Source organism: Sinocyclocheilus rhinocerous, unplaced genomic scaffold (assembly GCF_001515625.1).
Source record: "Sinocyclocheilus rhinocerous isolate Xijiao unplaced genomic scaffold, SAMN03320098_v1.1 scaffold1223, whole genome shotgun sequence".
In the NCBI taxonomy this organism is placed as follows: domain Eukaryota; kingdom Metazoa; phylum Chordata; class Actinopteri; order Cypriniformes; family Cyprinidae; genus Sinocyclocheilus; species Sinocyclocheilus rhinocerous.
Genome location: NW_015641045.1, coordinates 288,886 through 315,191, shown reverse-complemented (window position 1 = coordinate 315,191; position 26,306 = coordinate 288,886). Strand labels below are relative to the sequence as shown.

Genomic DNA, 26,306 nt, shown 5'->3' with positions numbered 1-26,306 from the left:
TAAATGATTTTAGCAAATGGCTGCAATATAACAAAGAGTGAAAAATTTAAGGGGGTCTGAATACTTTCCGTACCCACTGTATGGTATAATTACTAAATTTCCGTGCCAATCCATGTTATTTTTTACTGCGAATAATGCACTGTCACTTTCAGCGCGTGCAGCACAGCAGAAATAGACTCCGTGCGGAAACGATCGCAGCATGACTGCTGCAGACACACCGCTCCTGGAGCGCACTCGCATGCAGTGTGAACGCTCTGATCCATGAACATGGGCACAGAAAAAATACGCACCACAGACGGAATGTGTGAACCTGGCGTTACGTTCGTATGCCCGCCCGGTCTGTTCTGTTCTCGTGCTCCATTTAGGCGCGCTGCATTCTGATTGGTTCGGATAGCATAATGCAGGAGGTCGGAAAATCGTGCTATAAAGCAATTTAGAAATCGCGCGCACTTAAATCGCGATTTTATGATGATTTCGATTAATCGCACAGCCCTACTTCTGATGTTCATTCATGTTTATTTCGTGATATAACTAGTAGCAATGAGGAACAGAAAAATCAGTTAACGTGCCGCTTGAACTGAGGCGGCTACAGATCTGTCACGCCACATTAAAGAGCGCCAAAACGACATTTAGGCTACTGTTTGAATTTCATTATTAAATTGACAGAATTTGAAAGTTCAGACGTTGTTTCATATCAAAAGTAACAAAGCACGAAGCTTATTGCGATTATTAGATGGTAACGTAAACACTCAACAAATAATGTTAATTGAAGTTTTGTTCACGCATCAACCGAACACAAGCAGATTACGGTTCGGGAAAACAAAGATGGATTAAAAACAACAAATTGATATTGTCAACCCAGCACTAGCGTCCACACAGCTGACATGTTTACCGGTTGTAGTTTATCTACGTTGTATGCATGAAATACACACTGACAGTCAAAACACGTCATAGAATAAGCTTTAATTAAACATTTTCTGTCACTGAATTTGGCTATTAAAAGTGGCTTCGGTCATTTTTGGTGCATCACTAGCTCTCACCCGCTGAAGACTGCAAACAGACGGGATGGGAACTGCTCAAAAGTCTACATTCACAAACCCGGCCGGCGCTTATTTACTATACAAACACACAAGCGTCACGTCAAATATACACACAAACACATTCACACAAACTCATGATTGTCTTTGAGAATGTAAAGAGAAGCATGAACAAACAGTACTGAATATTCATGAGCTCCTGACCATCTGCTATACGTCTAATAATACGACTGAGGAAGCGACCCCAACAACAACTTTCAGTTTTTCATAACAAACCACTGAGTTGTGTAACAAATCTTACATTAACGAAACGGTAAGCAATTGACTAGCAACCACCCAGAACACCCTAGCAACCGCATAGCAATGTGCTAAAACCACTCAGAACTTCTTAGAAACCTCACAGGTTTCTGGGAATCCAGGTTTGAGTTACTAGCAGCTGGATAAAATAAAACTGTTGTGTGCTTTTAAAACAGTATGTCATTATGGATTTGGTGGATATAAACACACACGAGAGATCACGACAGAACCAGAGCATCTCAATCTACAAAACGTTCTGTTAATGTGGCTTTTCGCCAACAACGGCATCTGTTCCTAATCCTTCTTCACACTCAAACACACACACACACACACACACACACACTTCATACCGCACTGAGGAGTAGCATTAGTGTGTGACTCAGTTTCATGTTCTCTGCCTAAAACAAACTGCATACATGTTTGCTTACACTCACACACACGTTCATCTAAATGAGGACACACCACACACTCGTTTTATATAAAGCAAATTAACTACAGTTGAACCCAAACCATAACCCTGTGCTCTGTTTGGGGCCTCTGAGAGGCTGTGACATTTTAAAAGCCCAAACATGCTTAAAAATGTGTTTTAGGAAACAGAAACAACTAAAACTAGAATAGAAATAACAGAACTAGTCACATTTGTCAAACGTGCATGCCTATAGCTAGCTTCTGATGCAGATGGATTAATGTTTCAATAATGCCTGTCAAATGGGTCTTATGAGGTCAGACACTCTCAACGTAACAGGAATAATTTTATAAAGTAATAAAAAAATGGCATATATAATTTTATGAAACAAAAAATTATCTTAAGTAATGAATGTATACATTTTATATTGTAAATAAAGTAATGAAATGTATATATTTATTATTTTAACCACTCACAATTGACACTTTTATTTGACAAGGCAGCATTAAAATTTATCAAAAGTGCCAGTAAAGACATTTATAATATTACAAAAAATGTATATTTCAAATAAATGCTGTTCTTTAGAATTTTCTATTTATCAATGAATCCTGAAAAATAAAATGCGTAACAGTAAAAAGCAGCACAACTGTTTTCAACATTGATAATAATCAGAAATGTTTGTTGAGCAGCAAATCAGCATATTAGAATAATTTCTGAAGATCATGTGACACTGAAGACTGGAGTAATGATGCTGAAAATTCAGCTTTGATCACAGAAATAAATTACATTTTACAATATATTCATGTAGAAATGTTATTTTAAACTGTAATAATATTTCACATTTTTTTACAGTTTTTTTACTGTATTTTTAATCAAATAAATGCAGCTTTGGTGAGCAAAAACATTAAAAGACCCAAACCTTTGAACAGTAGTGCATTTTTATATAGTCACCAAACATAAAAACGGTAAAATCAATCTGTACAGAATAAAAAAAGATTCACTTTATTCATGAATCATTTCATTTACCTTTTAAGACATAAACACACACACACACAGATTCCAAGAATCCTTAGTATCTGCAGCAATATCTGCCTATCATTTATGAAGCAGCATTGAAGCGGCGGATAAACGCGTTGAGGGTCATCAGAGGGTTTAGTATTGTACGTTTCTTCTGTTCCAGCACTTGTTGTTATCAGAGCCGGTCTGGTTCATTCTCTCCCCGCCGACACATTCTTTCCCAGCATTCCAGGGGCCATGGTACTTTGTTCTATCACTGTAGCAACCACAATCATGGTAACACTGACGGAACAGGGGAGGAAAGAGAAGAGGACACCCATAATGCACCGAGAAAGAGAGATAAAGGTTTTTGACTTGGGTCAGTAAGAAACCACTCAAATTATCCTGAAAATCCTAAGTATGCAAGATTTGCATGCACTTTTTCTTCAAATATCCAGTATTGTAATGAAATACTGCTCTGAATTCCAATCCATCGATGCAACAACACATTTTCAAAGCACCCATTGCTACAATAAATACTCCCACAAACAACAGGCTTTGTGCGTTCTTGCGTTTTCTCCTTTCATGCCCTCGGCTCGACTCTCTCCCACGGCAGACAAGGCAAACCCAATCAAGCGCTCCTGAATGGACCAATTGTTGGGAGACTCGGGACAATTTAGAGCATACAAAAGATCCATGAGCAAGATTCATGTGGAATAAATATGCATTAGATGTGAGCCAGGCAGACTAGCAGGGAGCAAAGGTTTGCTGGGAGAGAAAAATGACAGGCAGGTGGGTGAGATTCAAAACTCTTTATTATCAGTAATAAAGATGAGATGATAAAAAAATTTTACTTAAACCTTAAATAGTTTAAATAACGTGCAATGTTTCTGTAACGTAATTTTTGCAAAAAAAAAATATAATTGTTATAATTGTGTAAAAAATACTATTAAATAAAGTAAAGAATATATTTGTTTTTGAAATGTAATTTTTGGAAAAATATAATTGTGTAAAAAAGAAATAAACATTTTATATTTTATAAAACAATAAAAAAGTTGTGTGTGTGTGTGTGTTTATAAAATAAGTTTCAGTTAGTTTTTTTGTAAACAATAATAATTTGAATTTGAATAAACAAACATTTAATTGACACTTTTATTCAGCAGAGTTTGATGCATTTTGATTTGACACTTTTTTTTTGTTTGGAAAAAAATGTATACCATATTAAAGAAATATTTAATAAATTTAATAATTAATGATACCAGTACACAAGTTAACACAAAAAATATATATATACAGAAGTGCTGTCAAACAATTAATTGCAAATAATCGCATCCAAAATAAAAGTTTTTGTTTACATATGAGTGTATACTGTGTATATTTATTATGCATATATAAATACACACACATATGGTATATATTTTGAAAATATTTACATATATTAACATGTATATATTTATATTCATATAATTTATCTTACATAAAATATATTTGATATACAAACATAACATTTTTCTTAAATATACATGCATGTGTGTGTGTTTATATATACATAACAAAACTTTTATTTTGGATGCGAATAATTGTGATTAATCGTTTGACAGCACTAATATATAGTAAACATATTACACATGTGTATAATGCATATTTTTTCATTAATGTATATTTTTCATCAATAAACAAATTATAAAAATATCATGAATGCATGAAATATCATAAATACCATGATGTTTTCTTGGGGTTCATATATTTGAACTAACTTTCCTATATAATAAAAAGTCAAATTATCTTTTTATTCCAATAATTTAAGCCTGTTAATGAGACTTTTTCTCTGAAACCTTAATATCAGAATGGCGGGTTATTTTTAACCCACATACATATATATACATACATACATACTTATATATGTGTAAGTATATTATCACACACACACACACACATTACATACATACATATATACATATATATATATATATATATATATATATATATATATACAGTTTCTGCACTGAATATTCATATATGCAACACACAGTAAGTCTGATTGTGTGTCGTTTCTCGAGATGTAGCATGCTGAACGCTCTGAACAAAACCCAGAATACAAAACAAAAGAGAGAGGCTTCATTAAAGACAGGAAACCCTGAAAGAGGACAGATCCTCCCCCTGACCCAAAGCACACGGTCTCTCAGCGAACACCAACACAATGATCACAATGAGCCGCTCAAACGCAACACTACACCACTAACCCAACCACAGTAACACTGACATCCAGACCACTGCTCAACACGCGCTTCTGCTCAATTTAATGCATCCACTTTGCAAAATAAAAGCATTCATTCCTTTACAAAAAGTATTCTGAACGCAGCCAGTGTTTTGTGAGGCCTGTCGCTGTTAGAGCTGTCAAAAAAAAAATTTGAATTTCAAATATTCGTCGAATTTAAAATAAAAATCCACATTCGAATGGAAAAACCTTGCATTCGAATTTTAGGTGTGCGTCAAGCAGCCTTATCAGTGGCGCACGAGATGCGATGGCGATGTAGGTGTCATTGCATTTTAATGCTTTTTGTTAGCCTATCCCAGGGGATATAACACTTTAGCTATATGCCGTGTTATCTTTATTTGGGGATCAAATATGTTGTGGCTCCACATTAATTTTATTCGGTGGGAAAGGGGCCAAAATGGCTCTTTTGACATTGAAGGTTGCAGACCCCTGGCCTATCCAGCTGAACCCACTGGATGCGGCGCTGCCACGTTGTTCATTCAAAATATTGTGGAAAAAGAGAACATCAATGCGGAGAAGATGTTGTTTATGGCAAAACTGAAACCAAGCCGTTCACACAGAATGCATATTTATTGCATTTTCTAGAGGGACATCTATCACCGTTGCACTCGCATCTCGCACAAAAGAGCCGCATGTTAAGAAAGCCATGTAAAAAATTAATGCAAGTTCAACTTTTAAAAAACATGTCTCGAGATTTTTATGGCGGTTTTTCTGCATCCCACTGCATCTCATGTTTTTAAATGAAGAAAGTACTCTTTGTGATTGGCTTTCAGCCCTTTGTATTAAACTATACATACAGACATGATGCTGTTTTGTTTCTAATTGTGTAAGCAACTTTATTAATTATATATGGTTTATAAACATTTTAAACATTATGCACTTTTTTTAAAGATAGTCGTGTTATTTTATTGCTTTGAATAAACATGCATTAGTAATATTTTGTTCGATGCGCCCTCTTGTGGCCTCAGGAGAGAAGTCAAAAACTTTTTTTCCCCCTAACTGAAATTATGCCTTTTAAGTTCGAAAATAATTCGAATATTGACAATATTTAAGTACAAAATTCAAATTTAGTTTTTCAGCCATTTTGACAGCCCTAGTCGCTGTATGATCCTCTTCCGTGTCTGTGTAGCGCTGTTTTTGCAGATGATTCAGTCGAGCAGAAATGTGCTGCGCTCAAACAGGATTCTTATCTCCCATCCGTGTCAGAGTCCAGGCGGCTCGTGTCAGAGCCTGACAGCGCTTGGACAAACATCCCCCGGGCCTGACGTCACCGCAGACCTTCCTATACTATCTGCTGGCCGCATGACAGCGCAGGATAAGGGAAGGTGAAACAGACAGAGGGTTCGGCTCACTTCAGCAAGGAAGTTTAGTATATTAGTATAGTTTTTCAGGGCTCCAGACAAAAAAAATCGAGTAAGGAGCCACTGGCTCCTATAAGAAAATTTTTTTAGATGCCACAGAATAAACATGTTTTATTTTATTTTTTTTACATTTTAACATTTCAATCATACTGTCGTGTTTATGTCGTGTATTTTTTATTTAATTGTATAATTTTTTATATATTTTTTTTATTTTAATTAACAAAATGTTTTTTATGGTTTTAGTCTTGGTTAACTATGGTTTCTGGCTCTTAGTGAAGACTCACTTCCATGACAATGATCTAATAAGAAATTTATTTAATGCCATTTTTTTTCCCTCAAATGCATCATAACGCTCTCCTCCAAGCTGACTGATCAAAACAGGAAGTGATAGCCGGAGCGTCCAATAAATGAAGCGCTGGTTCTCTGTCTCTGCCAGCCTGAACCCGCTCGCCTCCAGTTGGGAAGAGGAGGATCCGACCGGAGCGCCTGAGTCACCGGCCCCAGGCCCCGCAGCAGCACAGGGGCCAAATCAGATTTTGGAGAGGAAGTTGGTTTAATAAGGTTTACATCAAACACAGGCCCGTATTCAAAAACAGAGAGCAGTGCTCAAACACTAACACTCGCTGACAGCTTTTGTGCTCACCTCCACACTATAAACACAACCAGCACTGATGCTGATAGACTAAAACTATCATTAAAAATAAGAAGCATCCTCATTCATTCATTCATTCATTCGGCTCATGATGTCCATTGTCCAGCAGTGGAGTGACCTTGCTGATTGTTGATTTACCTATTTAATTTGTTTTATAATTATTCATATTATTATTTATAATAAATCATATATTTTTATTATATGCAAATATTCACTTCATTTTTATTATTATTTCATATTCTTATATTTACTTATTTATATATCATTCAATAATATTAATATTTTATGTACATCATTTATTATTTTTTGTTATTTTTATATATTTTAGTATTATTCATAATAATATTTTTATTATACGTATACAATTTATTAAATTTTTGTTATATTTATATCTATTTCTATATTATTATTCACATATTTTATTATATGCATATTTAATTAGTTAATTTATTTACTTTTGTTATTTTTATTATTATTTATTTATTTTTATTTTATTATTATTATCATTATTATTGTATATTCCTATGTTTATTTATCTATTTCTTTAACTTTTTAATCATTATAAGTTGAGGGTAAATCGGATATAAATCTAAAAAGCAGAACAGAATATCCAGTTCTGCAAGAGCATGTCTTGATTACTTGCTACTAAGTGATTCAAACAAAACTTGAATATCTTTTAAAGATTCGTTAGCCTGTTAAAAAAATTGCAGCAGACTGGTGAACATGACTTTTTCAGCAGATTGACAATAAACCTGTAGACAATGGCTTTGAGAAATTACATCAAGTCAGTCAAATTAGAACTGGAGATATCAGAAATCTCTTCTTGTTTTTGCATACAATATGCATCAAACTATCCATGCACAGAGGCTAAAACTAGACAGAAGACTAGGATCTGTGTTACAAGTTAATGAGCTTTTTGACTCACAGATACTAAAAATGCTTTGAATCAACATAAAAATGTGTGAGATTCACAAAATTGTTGTCCAAACTACCCAAAAGAAGTCTGAACAATTTAATATCGAATAAAGTTGCTGATTTGTTAAGCTAAGGTTTTTGATGCACTGCCTCAACTAATGATGACAAAATAAACATTGCATGTGTTGTTATTAACTGAACATTTTCTAAACAAGACGTCTGTAGTTGCCTTAATGAAAATGCACTTACTGAATGAGATTTATGCATTTGAACACATATGAATAGCTGACAACAATTATTAAGACAGACTGTTGGTTGAGTGCATCTTTGAAGATTGCAGAAAACTTTCATTTTTGCCTACAATATGAATCAAACTATCCATGCACAGAGGTTGAAAAGAGATGTACACAAAGTTTCCCTCTAAATTAAATCAATGCATTGAGTTAAATCAATCAGCTGCACGTGACTAATTGACCGTTCTGAACTCTGCGTCAATCAATGAAGGTCACACGTGACTTTTATAAAGCTGAGGTCAAAAGGTCACAGCACAACTGCAATCAGCCGGCTGACTTTGCATGACTTACAAACGCAGTTGCATAACCGCAAATCTGGACAGAAAGTCCGAGGCTGCATGGCACTGTTTCCAAAGAGCCCTTTGTTCTGGATTTATAACTATTGGACATCGAGGAGCAAGACTTCCGAAATGCGAACGATAAATCCAAATGTGCCGATTACATAACGCAAGCCCCACAAAGACGCTTACAGTTCGGAGCCGTAAAGGCCAACGACTGACCCTTTGAACCGCCCAGCTGCTTACAGCATTAAAGATACGTCTCTCATTACGAGAGCAAGCAGAATATCCGCTCTGAATCATGATAAGTCCGTGCCGTGCTCGTTTGGTGGGTTTATGGCCTTTGAAACATCACTGATACGTGCGAAACGCAAGCAGATCTTGTGTTTGTGAGACTTTAACGTTCAAATTTAATTGCAACATGGGATTTCACTCGCCCCAAAGGGACTGAATGTGATCCGAAGCGTCTTATCCCGTTGTTAGCTGTTTTGTGATGTTTGGCACTTCTCTGATGTTGCTGATAAACAGCAGAAGTAATCAGATGAGACGGACTGAAGTCCTGACAATGTCCACTCTGTGTGGGCACTGAATAATGAAAACAGAAAAGCAAGAGAGAAGAGCGTTCCCAAAGCAGGACATGGAAACATGTTGATATGTGCATGCTAGATGTGTATCGTAGTCTATGCACTGTCTGTTTGCTTACGTGCATCAATTGGAGTGCAAACAACAGTAAAAGATCTAGAGGCAGGCGCGACACGCTCTCTATAAAGAAAGGAATAAAATGTACTGTAATAAGTGTAGAATTGCACTGTCTGTTCACTCACTTGCATCAATCGGAGTGTAAACAGTGAGAGATGTTGAGACAGGTGAAAAGCGTTTGGTGGTTAATAGTGAATATTGACCTATTGTGTGTACCGTTTGTGGCTCTGTTAGCAGGGGATAATCGCTGTATTTGGGGTAAAAAAGACAGAATTATTTATTGTACCAAGAAGGTTGCACTGTCTGTTAGTTCACACAGGCACGAACTGATTGGCAGCTGCCTTTAGCGGAGCCTTGACGAGAGAATTCGCCAGAAAGAGGTATTCAGACAGCGAGCGAGTGAAGAAAACACGGCATTTTAGCGATGACTCGTCTGAACACCTCTGATTGGTCATTGCATTCATAAGCACGTACCCCTCACTTTGAATGGGCATGATGCCTCTGATTAAGAGTAATTCAAAAGCATACATAAAATAAATGATGACAAAATAAAAACATTGAATGTGTTGGTATTAACTGAACATTTTCTGAAAAAGATGTCTGTAGCTATTTTAAATTGTAATAATATTTAACTGCTTTTACTGTATTTTTGATCAAACAAATACAGCCTTGGTGAGCAGAGAAGACTTCTTTCAAAAACGTTTTAAAAAATTAATTCAAGTGCCAATGCCAATGCACCAGTACTGTAAAATCTTTCACTTTTCTGAAGAACATATTTACGGTTGAACTAAAACATTGCAGCATGTCTAATTTAATTTGAAGGGGAATATCTGCATTATTCATCTTGACTTCATTCATCAGAATGGTTCATCTTTGATGCGCTGTGATCACGAGTACCTGTAACAGAAGCAGCTTGTATTTCTGAACCTGTGATTAAACTGAACTACAGCCTGTCAGGAGAAAAACACGCAGGTTTCACACATTAGAGGAAAACATGTGGCAAAAGGCTGGTTTGTGCTTTCTATGGTTAACCTTTCAAGAACAGCAGCACAGCAGACCTGCTCTAAAACCACAGATAGTTATGCTGCTTTTTAGAAAAGACGTCCAAACAACTTTGAAAAATTCCTTTCATCATCTAAAAGCCCAAAAACTAAAGTTGCACTAAGTAAAACGTTTTCAACCTATAACAATGAATAGCACTACTTACAAAACTTTAAGCCTGCAAGCAGAGTAAAGCAAATCATCATTAACCAAAAAATGTTGGTTGCATGAACTGAAAATTAACTTCTTTCTTTAAAGAAACAGTGAAATGAAAATTCAACATTTATTCACTCTCAAGTCAATCCAAAAATCATATAACTTTTTTTTTTTTGCATGCATGCATGCATGCATGCAACACAAAAAACAGATATTTTGAAGTCATACGGACCAATTTTATGTTGCTTTTTATGGAAAGAACAAAAAAAGCATCCAAGCAACATGGACAGCCACATTTCTTCGAATATGATAAATTCTGTAGTAAATAGAGTAAATTCTGCTTGTGAATCGTGAATCAAACATGAGGCGTGTGGCTGGACACTTTCAGCGCAGAAGCTGATGATTACGAATGACAGTAAATACAAACTGAGAGGTTTCGGTTACATAACTGAGAAGAATCTGCTATAAATATCAGCTGTTTCAGTGTTGTGGTCAATGCACAAAATTAGTAAACCTTCTAAATCCATACTGTCCCAGCGCTCACACAGGCGTAAGCGGAACAAGATGCTTTTAATTGAACCACAGGCCAAACCCTCCTAATTATAAGGCTGCTTAACGAAAATTCGGCCCACCCAACTTCCTATGAGAAACTACTATTCATGGGTTGGAAAATACTGCATTTCTATAAATAACAATCTGCATTTGTGTGTCAGGTAAGTATTTCGATAAAATGTATAGCTATTGAAAAATAGGTCCAACACTATTTAAAGGAGTCACAGCATTCGTCTTGCTCTTTTGAATCACACTTGATACTGTTGTAGAAATACATTCTGAAGAATACATCATAGAAGCTCATCTGAAAAACTATGCTGTAGGCATTTATTTGCAGCTCTCATTTAAACTTTAGCAGCAAAAATGGTTGTGTTAAGAGTTCAATACATTTCCACAAATCAGTTCAGCTTAAATAAATCGATTCAGAAATCAATGATTTACTCCAAACATGTTTACAGAAGAAGGCATTTTTAATGTATTTCATGCATATGTTTTTAGAAGCAATGTATGGAGAGAAAGAATGCTGTTTATGGCTATGAATTGTTATATTGGTGCAAGTGAATGAAAATGATTAACTACAATTGTTCTTTGTGTCTGTTTAGTGGAAAAAAGTGATAAAGATAACCTTCCTTGATTTTTTTTTTTAACTATAGGTGTTTTGTATTTAACATTTAATCATATATATGCATGGCTATCTTGGCAGAACATAAAAAGCAACACAAAAGTTTTTGTGTGTGTGTGTTGCATGCAAGAATTTACCATTTCTTTAAAGAAATTTTTAGTTCATTTTTAGTTTATGCTAAAGCTTATTTATTCAGCTTTCAGATGATGTATAAATCTCAATTTTGAAAAACTGACACTTAAGACTGGTTTTGTGGTCCAGGGTCACACATATATATATAAATAAAATAAAACGGCCACTTTTGACTAGTAACTTTGATAGTTTGAATAAATGCTGGGGAAAAAAAAAACTAAAAACACTAAAATGCCTAAAAATAAATCAGGGAATGTTTTCTACCCTTTTTTCACTAAATGGACAGAAGGAAGGATTATAGTTAATCATTTACATTAATTTGCACCAATATAACCATTCATAGCCATAAACAGCATTCTTTATCTCCATATATTGCTACTAAAAATTTTAATTGATGAAAAATGCTATGCAGGCACTTCTGCAAATATTCTGGAGTAAATCATTGAGTTCTGAATTGATTTATTGAAACTGAACTGAAATGAATTATATGAATAATTATACTAGTCAAATCACCCAGCAATAAAATTGGGTCAGACGTCTAATTTATTGCTGGGTTGCGAGTGATGGCCTCATTCCTCCTGTTCTTGTCATCTGTCTGAAACCGTGTGAAACCAAACACCACATTTAGCACCAAACTTCCTGCAAAACAAAAAGCAACTTTCCGTTTCTGATGTTTCTTTTTGCATTTCAACAATATCCTGCAATCCTCAAAATCTAGATAAGCAAACAGCAGGATGATGAACCCAACAGGCTCAAAGTGAGTGAGACAAACTACAGTCTGATCTGTGAACCTCCTCTCACTCATGTTCACTGACGTCTCTGTCCGTCTACTGTCTCCATGCGCTGCCATTTGACTTCCTCCAGCCAACCAACCCAGGACTCCACTGAAACAAAAGCGGTTTATGTGCTGAGGGAGGTGTGTGTGTGTGTGTGTTTGAAGGGTGGGAGACAGGAGAACGTGTGTGACTTGAATGAGAATGTTAAAAAGAAATAAATGAGACCTTTAAGAGCTTGTGGTCTGGCACTGGTTCTCTCATAAACTGAACAGCTAGAAACAGATCTGTCAACATGAAATCAAAATTACTTTAAAGCATATTCCTGGCCTTAAAGAAATAGTTAACCTCAAAAATGCACATTTGCTCCACCTCAGGTCATTCAAGATATAAATGAGTTTGTTTCTTCATCAGATTTGGAGAAATGCAGCATTGCATCACTTGCTCACCCATGGATGCTCTGCAGTGAATGGGTGCCGTCAGAATGAGAGTCCAAACAGCTGATAAAAACATCACAATAATCCACACCACTCCAGTCCATCAGTTTACATCTTGTGAAGCCAAAAACTGTGCGTTTGTAAGAAATAAATCCATCATTAAGATGTTTTAAACTGTGGCTTCCGGCTAAAATACGACAGTGAAAAAGTTCTGTCGTCTCTCACTTCAAAATCCACCCACATATTTGTTTAGAGTTGTTTTGGACTTTTGGCTTGTAAACATTGTTTGATCTGTGCAGATTTCTCTCCTGACTGAAGTTAACATGTCTTGATGGATTTGTCTCTTACAAACAGGCAGCTTTTGGCTTCACAAGACATTAACTGATGGACTGGAGTGTTGTGGATTATTTGTGGATTATTGTGATGTTTTTATCAGCTGTTTGGACTCTCATTCTGACGGCACCCATTCACTGCAGAGCATCCATTGCTGAGCAAGTGATGCAATGCTACATTTCTCCAAATCTGATTTAGAAACAAACTCGTCTACATCTTGAATGACCTGAGGGTGAGCACACTTTCAGCAGTTTTCTTTCTTTTTCACTATTCCTTTAAATGCAAATGATTTATCAGAGCATGTTATTGCAAAGAATAGCACAACTTGCAACACAAAACTCCTGCAGTGAAACACCGGGATGCACGGATGGAAAAAACTGCTGTATGATACAACAACTGATGTGGAGGACAGTGAGTGAGTCTTTCCTGTTATTCTCAGAGTGCAATGAGCAAAGAGGAGAAAAGACACCGGGACAGCCTGGAAAACAACAGCCGAGCTGTAAATCACACTCAAATATCGACTATGCATAGTTTAAGACTGACTTTACTTACGATTATAGGAAACCGGAACTCAGTGTTTCTGTAATGTGAGAGTTTATGTTTATGTTTGAAAGACTACAGCATTTGAGTCATGAGTAAAAACGAAGGACAACGATAAAATGCAATATCTAGATTACACAGACAAATCCATGATGGAGCTCATAATGACACTATTAAAGGATGAAGTGAAACATATAGACAGCAGTATCAGACTACAAAAACAACAAAGTACAACAATTCAACAGACACTGCATCTGGAAATGATCTTGTACATGTGAGCCTGTCTTCACTTCCCTCTGATCACAGGTCACGATCAACATCCTCATGCAACCGTCTCAAACAGCAGAGACTCAACTGATGGACTTTAACTGAGAAATAAATCATTAATAGCAACTCCCGGCAACCAATCACAACACTCTAGCAGTGTTCCTTTAGAATCAAATCAATGGTCAGAAGAACCTAATATGTAATAAAAAGTGTTTTAATTTTCTAGAACCAAATACTCCAAAATCCCACAGCCAAAAAATAAAATAAAAAATGCTTCTTGACAATTACGAGAGGGCAGAGTTATTACAGTAAACAATAAATAAATAATTTTATTACTTGAAATTAAATAAACATTAACTGACAATATTTTTTATTTTATTTTACTATTTTAGCTAGTTGCCAAAGCAACATTTCTCATTTTCAGTTTAACTGATGAAAAAATCTTTTTTATGTGTAAAAAACAAAACTAATAAAAGACAAAAACAAACCAAAAAAATACTAAAACTTGAAAATGAAAACAGGAAATATAAAAATAAAGAATAATCCAAAATATGACTCAAAAATAGAACATCTCAAATACGCTAAAAAACACTGCAAGAAGGTCCTACTGAATTTAAAGCAAAGAACTTTTCATTTTAAAGCTGCAGAGCAACAAGTACCACGGTAGTAGCATCATTTTAAGACAAGACCATAGTACTGCTATTTATTTTTACCATATACCTTATAAAAGCACTGTGGTGGTACCGTGGTACAGTGCTAGCAATACAAGGCATCAGATTGCATTACTATAGCACAGACATTAATGTACCATGGTTTTACATTAAAAAGAAAAAGTTTCCTGGTACTTTTCAGAACTTTTTGCAGGTTTAATACTTTGGAGCAGCATGTTGCATGAATACAGTATTAATATCTGACACTATCAGATGTCAGTGAGAGCATCCAGAATTACATAAATAAACAAATAAAGCGTTCACAAATGATGATGATGATGATGAAGAGGTGATTTACCTGGATGATGAAGCAGTGAAATCTCCTCCATCCAGCAGTCTGATCTTACAGAACAAAACTCCATTGACAAAAGGCACGGCTGTCAGCTCCTCCAGAGTAACATGAGTCTGAAACTTAAACTTCTTCTTCTTGACGAGAAACGCCATGAACTCGAGCTTGAGACGGTTTAATTCTCTAGTGAAGTCTAATGTTTGAACTGAACGCTGTTAACGGTTTCATCTGGCTGTGGAAGAAGCTCTCTCTGCGGATCATGTTTGATCATCTGAGGGGGGGAAAACACATATCACAACTAACGTGAGAACATATAAACATTTTAAAAAATCATCAAATCGATACACGTCTACATTGAGTTGCCTATATGATTCGTTGTATTTAGAAAAAAAGCGTTTGTAAGTTCCTGTCAGGTTTGTTCAGTTCACGCACCCGTCGGATTTTCTCACCGATCGTCGTGCAGCGTAATAAACTCTCCAGCTCTGAAATATTAGCAGCATTAACATTAATCGAGTGACACAATCATGTCCTCAGTGTTTCTGTCTCCTGTGTTTGGATGAGGTGAGATTCTGTCCGCGACTCCGCGGATCAGTTTGTTTATATTCTCTATAGGGATTGTGAAGCTCCGCCCCTTTTCCTCTCTCTCTCTCTCACACACACACACTGATCTCCGGTCAGTGATCATTTTAATATTGCCAATGATAAAAGCTTTAAGTATAATTTATAAAGGTTGTATTGTTTTTATTTATACAGCTGTATATAGAGTAAATAATGCACAAATCTACATAAATCTACTGTTCCATATTCATACACATTATTATTATTATTATTATTTATTGTTAAGTCTTACTATTTACTATTTTCTGTTCTCATGTCAGATGTGTGTGTATATGTATGTACCAGGAGCACCTTAAAAAAACACAACAAATTCCTCGTGTGTTTGCGCACACCTGACGAATAAAGCTGATTCTGGTATATAAATATATATATATATATATACACACACACAATATATACATATACAATATATAGGCTATATATTCAAACGTTTTTGAACAGTAAGATTTTTAATGTTTTTTAAAGAAGTCTCTTCTGCTCACCAAGGCTGCATTTATTTGATCCAAAATACAGCAAAAGCAGTAATATTGTGAAATATTTTTAATATTTAAAATAACAGTTTTCTATGTGAATATCTGTTAAATTGTAATTTATTTCTGTGATCAAAGCTGAATTTTCAGCATCATAACACCAGTCTTCAGTGTCGCATGATCTTCAGAAATCATTCTAATATGCTGATTTGCCGTTCAAGAAACATTTTTATTATTATTATTATTATCAATATTTAAAACAGTTGAGTACATTTTTCTTCAGGATTCTTTGATGAATAGAAAGATCCCAAGATCAGCATTTATCTGAAATAAAAAGCTTTTGTAATTTTATACACTATACCATTCAAAAGCTTGGAGTCAGTTGGAAGGAAATTATAGAAATTAATACTTTTATTTAGCAAGGATGCTTTAAATTGATCAAAAGACATTTAGAATGTTACAAAATATTTCTATTTCAGATCAATGCTGCTCTTCTGAACTTTCATTAAAGAAACCTGAAAAAATGTATACTCAGCTGTTTTCAACATAATAATAATAAATGTTTTTTGAGCAGCAAATCAGAATATTAGAATGATTTCTAAAGGATCATGTGACTGGAGTAATGATGCTAAAAATTCAGCTTTGAAATCACAACAATAAATTACATTTTAAAATATATTCACATAGAAAACAAATAGGCAAAATATTTCAAAATATTGCCGTTTTTGCTGTACTTTGGATCAAATAAATGCAGGCCAGGTGAGCAGACGAAACGTCTTTAAAAAACTTACTGTTCAAAAACTTTTGACTGCTATATATTTTACATTTAGTCATTTAGCAGACATTATTTTATCCAAAGCGACTTACAAATGAGGACAACGGAAGCAATCAAAATCAACAAAAGAGCAATGATATACAAGTGCTATAAGAAGTCTCAGTTAGTCTAACACAGTACACGTAGCAGTATATATATAGTCTTAATCATTTACTTATATATTTTTAAAAATTACTTATATATTAAACATTTTTATTGGCTATTTTATTATTAAAAGTACTTGAACATACGATTACACTGATATCGGTCTATATTAAAATACTTTAGTATTTCAGAGTGAACACAAAATTACATATATCCAAGAAATTAAGGAAAAAAGCTAATTTCTCCATGTCAAAAGTATAAGTATGGAGATGAAATATGGCGCACTTTGTCTCCCTCTATTGAAAAAGTCACTAGGTGACTGTGAAAATTAAAGGGAAATTATGTTATATTGTTTAATTAAGGTAGGGACACTGTATCAAAACTCCTAATAATAACTGTAAATTCTTTAAACAGGGTTTGTACATATTTTAAAGAGTGAAATTCAACACATTTCCAGCACTTTTGTTTCCAGCAGCAGCAGTCTGTGGGGTACGGAAATAAACTATATCTATACGTTTACTTAGTAAAATCATGATTGGCCAAATATTGCAAAGTCCTGCCTTTTTAAGAGCACATTCAATGCAATCAATAAATAACTTCCAGGCAGGACGAAATACAAGGATTGAAAGCTCAATGTTAAACGAATAACCAGATGTACATTACACACAAAAATGGCTCAGAAGTGAACTATAGTAGAATAAACTGCTATATGAAATATAATTCTGTTTTTCAATTTGCTCCAGAGGCAAAAGTAAAAATGCATTATTGCATTTCCATGACTTTTTTCTAAAAACGTGATAAAAATACTTGATATAGTACATAAAGATTTAAGCCATGGTGATTAGTGGAAAGGTCTAAATGAAATAGTAAATGTATGTTTTTCCAACTGTAAATATATCCGAGTACAGTTAATCAGCTTGTTTAGTACTCGAATAAAATACAAATATACCCAAAAGTAATTGCAAATGTAAATGGACATATTTACACTAAAGCCTGTGGCACACATCAGGACTTTTGATCACATGCTCAAGCATCAATACATCACAAATGAAGACTTGTACGTGTGTGGAGAGTTTCTTTATTTAGCACACTTAAATAAAAATGGCAAATTCTCAAAAGCTAAAGAAACAAAAGCCTCCACAAAGTCTTCCGTCCGCTGGATTTCCTCATGAAATTGTGTTTTCTGTAGGTCTCTGATCCAGATTTGGGTTTTGCATGTTTGTTTTAGGGTCAATTGCACACCAAAAATTAAATTAAATGTGTTTGCAACTTGACTTTTAAGCAACCAAATGGAAGTGACTTTAATTGTCAAAAGCAAAAAAAAAATCTTCTTTAAAACGCTCATAAAAGTCACTGCATCCCAGAAGCATTCACACACACAACTCTTTGAGGCACCAATAATTTACAGTCTATTCTAGACCAGACGTCACACACACACTGGTCTCTATTGTGCGTCTTCTGTCTGCGGCCGCACGTTTTCCACTCCTTCTCCAGTCTCTGCGGCAGCCGGCGGCGCAGTGTGTGGGCTGTTGGCGTTCTGCAGAAACTTCCTCAAGTCCTTCAGAGCGGGTCTGAACATCTGGATGAGGGCGAGCAGGGCGGCCTGCGTTCCCTCCAGAGCCTGGGCTTGTCTCTCCTGAGCGCAGGCCTGGGCCTCCTGCGAGCGGCGGATCATCTGCAGCAGGTCGTTCTGGTTCTCCAGGTGCTGGGCGATCTCGCGCACGTGCAGGTTGGTGACGCGGTGCTCCTGCAGCAGTTTGGCGGAGTTGAGCGTTATGCGGCTCTTCAGTTCCTGCGGTTTGCACTCGGCCTGCGCCGCCAGCATCTCCAGCGGAGCCTCTGAGGTCACGGTCACCGGCGTCTCGGTGGTGCAGTACTCCACCATGCCTTCCTCCAGCGAGTGGTACGTCGTCTCGGCTGCACAGGAAAAATCACACACGGGTCAAAGACGTGAAGATGTCCGCATCAAAAGACATTTACAAAAGTGATTTTATGTCCATAGAATTAGGGTTGCACGATTATGACAAAAATCATAATCGACGATTATTCCCTTGAAATTGTAATTGCGATTGTTAATTACTATTATCACAATTTACATTGAATGATGTGTAGCATACCATTGTTTGATGCAACTGCATGCCGTATTTTTATATGAAAACAAACAAGCTGAAAACACTCTAAATGAAAAACTTTTAGTGCTTTTCTATAGTATTAAGCCTCAAATGTCAACTAAACATCAGATTGGTTTCTTCTTTAAATGATAAAAAAAGTAAAAATATGAATGGTATTATAATGTTATACTAAAACTAAAATTAAAACAAATGGAAAAACCCTTAAGATAACATGTAGAAAGAAATAAAGCATCTTAAGCACGCAGAATAACATAAGTGGACTTTGAACGATTAATTGCCGCTTTGAACGATTACGTAGCCTAATTGTGGCATCCATAATTGTAATCGCGATTAGAAATTCGATTAATTGTGCAGCCCTACATTAAATGTAAACGAAGTGTCTACTTTTAAGGTTTCAAATAATTTTTGGAGAATAAAATGTCAAAATTTGGTTGAAATAATGTTACATTGTCATTCAGTGTAACACAACATTTATGTCAAAATTCAAACAACATGCTTATTCTGACGTGTACATATTAAAATATATAAAAGAATAAGGGAGCATATTAAATTTGATTGTGTTTTAAATGAGTAAACAAATGTTACTGATAAATGGGCAAAACCTAGGATAGTGGCAAATTTTTTAAATGTAAAATCACAACTAATTAGTATTTGGGGTGAAAGTAATTAGTCTTTTAATATGTCATAAATTGATTTTTGTTGTAAATAAATATGCCTGACAAGATTGTTATAATGACATTTTAGTGGGTCTTTTCTGTAAATCAGGGAAAAATGTATATTTATTTTTTGCACAGAAAAAATTTGCACAGGCAACAACAATTTAAAGCAGTATTACACTTATTGTTTTTATGCTTAAACCCTTTTTCGTCTTTGACCCACACACATATGTGACCCTCAGTTTGGGAAGTAACATGTAACTAAATTCAGAGATGCAAACCGGTAAGGGGGAAAAAAAAGGTGAGAACAGTGCATGGATCGGGGGCATGCTCCACACGGCATTTCTTTTAAAGATATTTGCTTTACATGCTCATTTAAGGAATTTTTTTAAAAATATTTTTATTATGTCCAAAACTGTAATTTTTCTAAAAAAAAAAAAACATTTTACAACAATCAAGATTGAATATATTTGGTCAAAATCCCATGTTATTAAAGATGAAGTGCTATGCAGGCTATTTAAGAATAATGACATTTTAGTGGGTCTCTTCTGTAAATCAGGGAAAAATGTATATTTATTTTTTGCACAGAAAAAATTTGCACAGGCAACAACAATTTAAAGCAGTATTACACTTATTGTTTTTATGCTTAAACCCTTTTTCGTCTTTGACCCACACACATATGTGACCCTCAGTTTGGGAAGTAACATGTAACTAAATTCAGAGATGCAAACCGGTAAGGGGGAAAAAAAAGGTGAGAACAGTGCATGGATCGGGGGCATGCTCCACACGGCATTTCTTTTAAAGATATTTGCTTTACATGCTCATTTAAGGAATTTTTTTAAAAATATTTTTATTATGTCCAAAACTGTAATTTTTCTAAAAAAAAAAAAACATTTTACAACAATCAAGATTGAATATATTTGGTCAAAATCCCATGTTATTAAAGATGAAGTGCTATGCAGGCTATTTAAGACAATATTGGCTGATTAGACGGCAATGCTGACCTAAAATGCAAAATATTTGCCCTTTCTCTCTTCATCGTTCCCATATCTCAGACCTCAAATAGGAAAATATTACTGTTTTTTTTTTAGACATAGTTTTTTCAAGCAAATCTCATAGGTGACCTATTTCGATCTCAAAAAAGTTTGCGTCTATGTAAATTGTAATTTACAGATTTTTTTTTCAACTGCTTGGACACATTTCCAAAACTTTACACGCAAATCCAAAAATTGCACACACAAAATGCAAAAGGCCTCACAAACACATCTCAAAAGCAAACATCTTTGCCATGATATTAATTCCTCTTAGATTTTTGTGTGTTGCATAGAGAATTGTGTGTTGTGTTTTGCAAAAAGTGTTTTATGAAATTGAAAACTGAGTCAAAGGCCGAGAATTAGTGTATGGTTTTGCAGATTTGGTGTGAGGTTCTGCTGTCTGAGTGTCAGCTTTCAGAAATTGTGTGACAAGTAAATATTTTGTGTGTAAGCAGTTGAAAAAAAAACTGTAATTACAAAATAAATGTAATTGTAATCAGTTAATGTGTAATTCAATTACGGTTACTTATGAAAATGTTAACGATTACAAAGGTGGTTTCATCTGAATTTTTTCACACAGATTTAATTGATTTCTTTCATAAATTGCATTGACTTCTCTAAAATATGAGACACCAATGTTTCAGGAGTTTAGTACACAATATAGGACACGTGCTTATTCAATAACTCTTTTATTTACTATTTGGGTTTATGTATGTGCTTTGTTTTTTAAGATTAACTGTTTTTTTTCCCAAAGCATGGTTAGATGCCAGTGTTTCCTGTCATAAATATGCAAAGATTTGATTTCAAAAACAGTATCATAGCTCCTAAACTATTTCTTGTTATGGTTTTGGAAATCTGTATTTAACCTCCGAACGATCTCAAAGTCTGATTTGTGGTGGCTGTGCTTAAAAATTAAATTATTATAAACTTAATTCAAGTGATGAAGGATTTGGAAAGTGACAGTAATCAGTGTTGAGCGCTACTGTAAGGTTAACCCTGCCTGCTTTAAATGTTTGAATGAGATTAACAGTTGAAAACATTAGAAATTTGGAAACGTAATCAAATGTAATCAGTTACATTAATAAAGTAATTGAAATAGTTACACAACTTATTACATTTTAGATAGGGTAACTTGTAATCTGTAACCTATTACATTTCCAAAGCAACCTTCTGAACACTGGTGACCCTGGAGCACAGAAGCAGTGTTAAGTCGCTGGGGTATATTTGTAGCAATAGCCAACAATACATTGTATGGGTCAAAATTATTGATTTTTCTTTTATGCCAAAAATCATTAGGATATTAAGTAAAGATCATGTTCCATGAAGATATTTTGTAAATTTCCTACTGTAAATATATCAAAACTTAATTTTTGATTAGTAATATGCATTGCTAAAAACTTCATTTGGACAACTTTAAAGATGATTTTCTCAATATTTAGATTTTTTATCATATCATAACAAACCATACATCAATGGAAAGCTTATTTATTCAGCTTTCAGATGATGTATACATCTCAATTTCAAAAAATTAAACCTTATGACTGGTTTTGTGGTCCAGGGTCACTACTGTGCTTTTATAAACAGAAAATAGGCTTAGATGAAGATCATAAGTCAAGCTAAAATCGTACCTTCAAGAGTTTTTAATCTCACACGCTGCTGCGGCTGCTGGCTGAATGCCTATGAAGAGAGAATCGCATTTTATTTCAATTTTTAAAACTCAAAATATAAGTTATATTTTGCAAGTTTTTCTTGCAGTTTTGTTTTTATCTCACAATTTGGACTTCTTTCTTGCATATTTTGATTTTATAGCTCACAATTTGAAAATTTTCCCTTCACAATTCTGTGGTTATATCTCAATCTCAGAATTTTGACTTTTTTCCCTCACAATTTTGAGTTTATATCCTACAATTTGGACACTTTTTTTCCTCACAATTTCAAGTTTATATCCTGCAATTTGGACATTTTCTCACAATTTAGGGTTTTATTGCACAATTTGGACTTTTCTCTCACAATTTTGAGCTTATATCTTACAATTTTGGACTTTTTCTCACAATCCTGGGTTTTTGTTTTACAATTTGGACTTTCTTTCTTACAATTTTCTCATAATTTGGACACTTTTTCTCAAATTTTAAGTTTATATCTCACAATTCTGACTTTTTTCTCGCAATTCTGAGATTATATCTATAATTTGGACTTTGTTCTTGAAATTCTGAGAAAAAAGATCAGAATTGCAAGATACAAACTTTAGTTTATTATGAAGGTTTTTACAAATGGGTTTGTTCATAACAAACATTTTATGTCTTAAAAAAAACTGATTTATTAGTGATAAAAAGAGAAACCCAAAATTACCTCTGTAAAAAATCATTACTTCTAATATGTCAACAAATAAAACACGAATTTTGAACCTGGTTTAATCCAATGTTCAGAGCTCTGGAAAATTATGCAAATTAATGCATATTAAACTAGATAATGTATCGTTTGCATATTTAAACATAACATTTCAGTAAAATGGAACAAAAATGTTCAGTTTTGTTAATGAATGCGTCTTAATGTACTGAGGTTTTATTTCTTGGTTTCATTTTGAAAGAGTGTTTGTTGTGAATATTTAGATAAGGTTACTTTGTTACTACATTTTTTGTTTAGCTCAGGAAGCATTTAAACCTGCATGGCTGCCTGTCGTGGGAAATCTACTAACCCTCTGATAAAAGTTGATCTAGTTCACATATTTACACATGTTGGAGGGGACTTACTGTTGTTCAGCATTAGCTTATAAAGCTTACATTGAAATTTTATGAATTAAATGCTTACATTTTTTGTAATCTGTCTCTAAATGTTTGTATTTCAGGAGATACGTCGTTCTTTTAGGGGTATAAATCAAGATATAAAAACATATATAGACTCTGAGATTTTGTGGCTTGTGTTTTAGAAAATCAAATCTTTTTGTAATCTTGACAAAACACATATCATTGGAAAGGTCTGACAGTCAAGGTTCCATATTTGGTGACTTTTTTGTAATAGAAGTGATATTGTGACAGAAAACTGCAGCAAAAAATTCAATGGAGTTTGGGTGTAACCCAGTGGTTATTTTGGTATAGTGCCAAAAACTTACAGGAACCACAATTTTGGTGATATCAACTTCAAATTTGGAACATAACTTGGTTAGACATATGGCTTTGATTTTATAGAAATGTTAGAGTGCAACATATTTTATAAAATATTTCAATATTTTGTGTCTTCTTTAAAAAGAGACCAACCTTAGGTCTGTATTCCAAAGCGTTCAGGAATTACAACCATGTTAGCATTGATAAACAAGTGTTCTGTTTTTAGTGAATTTATACCTCCAAAGAGGCGACGTATACTGGAGGATACAAACATTAAAATCAAAAACAAGAGTCAGCATGCGCGCGCTTTCACTGAACGTAATCAACGTTTTTTTACGTTCAGTAGATACTCTCCAAAATGGCGGAAGACGGTAACTCGGGGAGAAGAATTGTTGAATAAATTATGTTATTATTGTTTTCTTTGCTTGCGCACAAAAAAGTGTTCTCGTAGCTTCGTAAAATTACGGTTGACCCACTGGGACTGTTTTACCGATGCCCATACGTTTCTGGACCTGGGAACATTGCAGTTGCGTTGCTGTCTATGGGAGGGTCAGAGAGCTCTTGGATTTTATCAAAAATATCTTAATTTGTGTTCTGAAGATGAACAAAGGTCTTACGGGTTTGGAACGACATGAGGGTGAGTAATTAATGACAGAATTTTCATTTTTGGGTGAACTATCCCTTTAATTTGACACTATAGAATGTTAATAAAGTGGGATGTTGCAGTTTAGGGTCAGCGATATCTTTATCGTATCTAATTTGCAAAAGATTTGAAAAATGTTTATTTTTTAATAGGAATATCTGGCAACACTGCATCGCCGGCACTTGAAACGACAGTATTCAAAAAAGCCCATGGACAGGTTATTACTGACAGGAAAGCACATTCAGTTAGGGAAACGCATAAAAATATCATGATATTATCTCTCAGAACCGTTATCAACGCTATCAAAAACAGTAGCATTTAACACTAGTGCACAGACAGATCTGTAGAACAAGTAGCTAGGTTACAGAATGAAATACAATAGCCTATGCAAACAATAGCAATGAAGAAGTCTATATTATGTCATTCAGTATAGTAGTAAAAAAAACATTCATAAGAGCACTAGACAAAGTTATCATCTAAATAGCAATGGTTATTAATAAAAACTACAACAGTAATATGTACTGTTGCATGATCAATAAACAGCTAATAAAATTATCCTATAGTAAAATTATTGATGCAATAAATATAGTATAATTTCATCCCGTTCATCCCTCCAAAAAAAGAGAAAACATCTACATGTCTGTGTCTTTTAAAGTGTTAGTGTATATAATGAGTTGTATTTGCAGGGGTTATTACTATAACACAATTCTTAACCAAACCCTGGCTACGGCATGCCTAAGTGAGTGTAACAGTTGTGGGAGTCTACGCACGTGAAGTTACGCAGCAGTAACGCCAGTGTCTTACTTTGCGTTAACGCGGCGGCGGTTGCGGAGCTGATGGGCACCGTGATCTCCGCCGCAGGGAGGCTGATGATGGTCGCTTCTCCCAGCAGATTGCAGATGCGCTGCTGCATGGAGCTCAGGATGACGGGCACGCTGCTGCAGTCGCCCGTGCCCTCCATGGCCGCCCGCGCCTGGGCCACTTTGCGCCGCACCTCCGTCTTGAGATCGGACCATTTCTTCTTGACCTCCGCGAGCTCGCGCTGGCAGGTGCTCACGGCATTCACGCGCTTCAGGATCTCCACCCACGCGCTGTTCTTGGCGATGTGCGTGACGCCCGCGTTAAAATGATTCACCAAAATGTGTTTTTGCTTCTCCATCTCCTCCACGATGATCTCCACCTCCCTTTCAGAGAAATTAGTTTTTCTCTTTTTGGCCTGAGATGCCATAACGTATTTAATTGGACTTAAGGGGGAGGGGGGGTAATATAAAATTACGTAGAATACGTAAAAATAGTAAGTTTTTGTCCTGACACAATTGCGCAGCGTAATGGCTTCTTGAATCGACTTCTCTTCCAACAACAACGTTTGCGGACGCAAATGGCTGAAGTCCCGCCCATTCGTCGCCTCTTACGAATCCCATTGGCTTAGATTTGCCATTGTCGGTGACGAGCTTTCTTTTCTATTGGTGGAAACTGTTATCAGATATTACCACACCATACATGTGCGCTAGAATTATGACTTATTCTCAACCACAAGAGGGAGCTGTTTAATAACAAAGATATAAGAATATATATATATTTACATTACTTTACATTTAGACATTTAGCAGATGCTTTTATCCAAAGCGACTTACAAATGAGGACAATGGAAGCAATCAAAATCAACAAA

The 26,306-nt window shown here is 35.0% G+C and overlaps 2 protein-coding genes across 3 annotated transcripts in view; both read right to left on the bottom strand.

Moving 5' to 3' along the window:
- The window catches only part of LOC107754406 (protein FAM102A-like), a 25,416-nt gene extending 9,797 nt beyond the window's left edge, over positions 1 to 15,619 (bottom strand). Inside the window, exons 1-2 of the mRNA XM_016570829.1 lie at positions 15,497 to 15,619; positions 15,074 to 15,335 (exon numbers count right to left, since the gene is read on the bottom strand). Coding sequence (XP_016426315.1) covers positions 15,074 to 15,219 — 146 coding nt within the window. The 5' untranslated portion in view covers positions 15,220 to 15,335; positions 15,497 to 15,619. The remainder of the gene's footprint in view (positions 1 to 15,073; positions 15,336 to 15,496) is intronic.
- A 2,518-nt stretch (positions 15,620 to 18,137) lies between these two features.
- LOC107754425 (nuclear apoptosis-inducing factor 1-like) lies at positions 18,138 to 25,992 on the bottom strand. 2 transcript variants are annotated; one of them, XM_016570864.1, is made up of 2 exons: positions 25,408 to 25,992; positions 18,138 to 18,988 (listed from the first exon to the last, which is right to left on the bottom strand). In XM_016570864.1, exons 1-2 carry the CDS (start codon positions 25,863 to 25,865, stop codon positions 18,481 to 18,483), a joined length of 966 nt encoding a protein of 321 aa, XP_016426350.1. In that variant the 5' UTR covers positions 25,866 to 25,992; the 3' UTR covers positions 18,138 to 18,480. The 2 variants fall into 2 exon arrangements, with proteins under 2 accessions (XP_016426350.1, XP_016426352.1); XM_016570866.1 differs by having other exon boundaries at positions 25,442 to 25,992.
- Between the last annotated feature and the right edge of the window lie 314 nt (positions 25,993 to 26,306).

What these genes read in the sequence shown, in the direction of transcription:
- LOC107754425 (XM_016570864.1), bottom strand. Translation starts at nt 25,865, where the DNA reads ATGGCATCTCAGGCCAAAAAGAGAAAAACTAATTTCTCTGAAAGGGAG. An exon ending in TTACTGCTGCGTAACTTCAC is followed by an intron (nt 18,989 to 25,407) that starts GTGCGTAGACTC and finishes TTTCCTGTGCAG; the next exon opens with CCGAGACGACGTACCACTCG.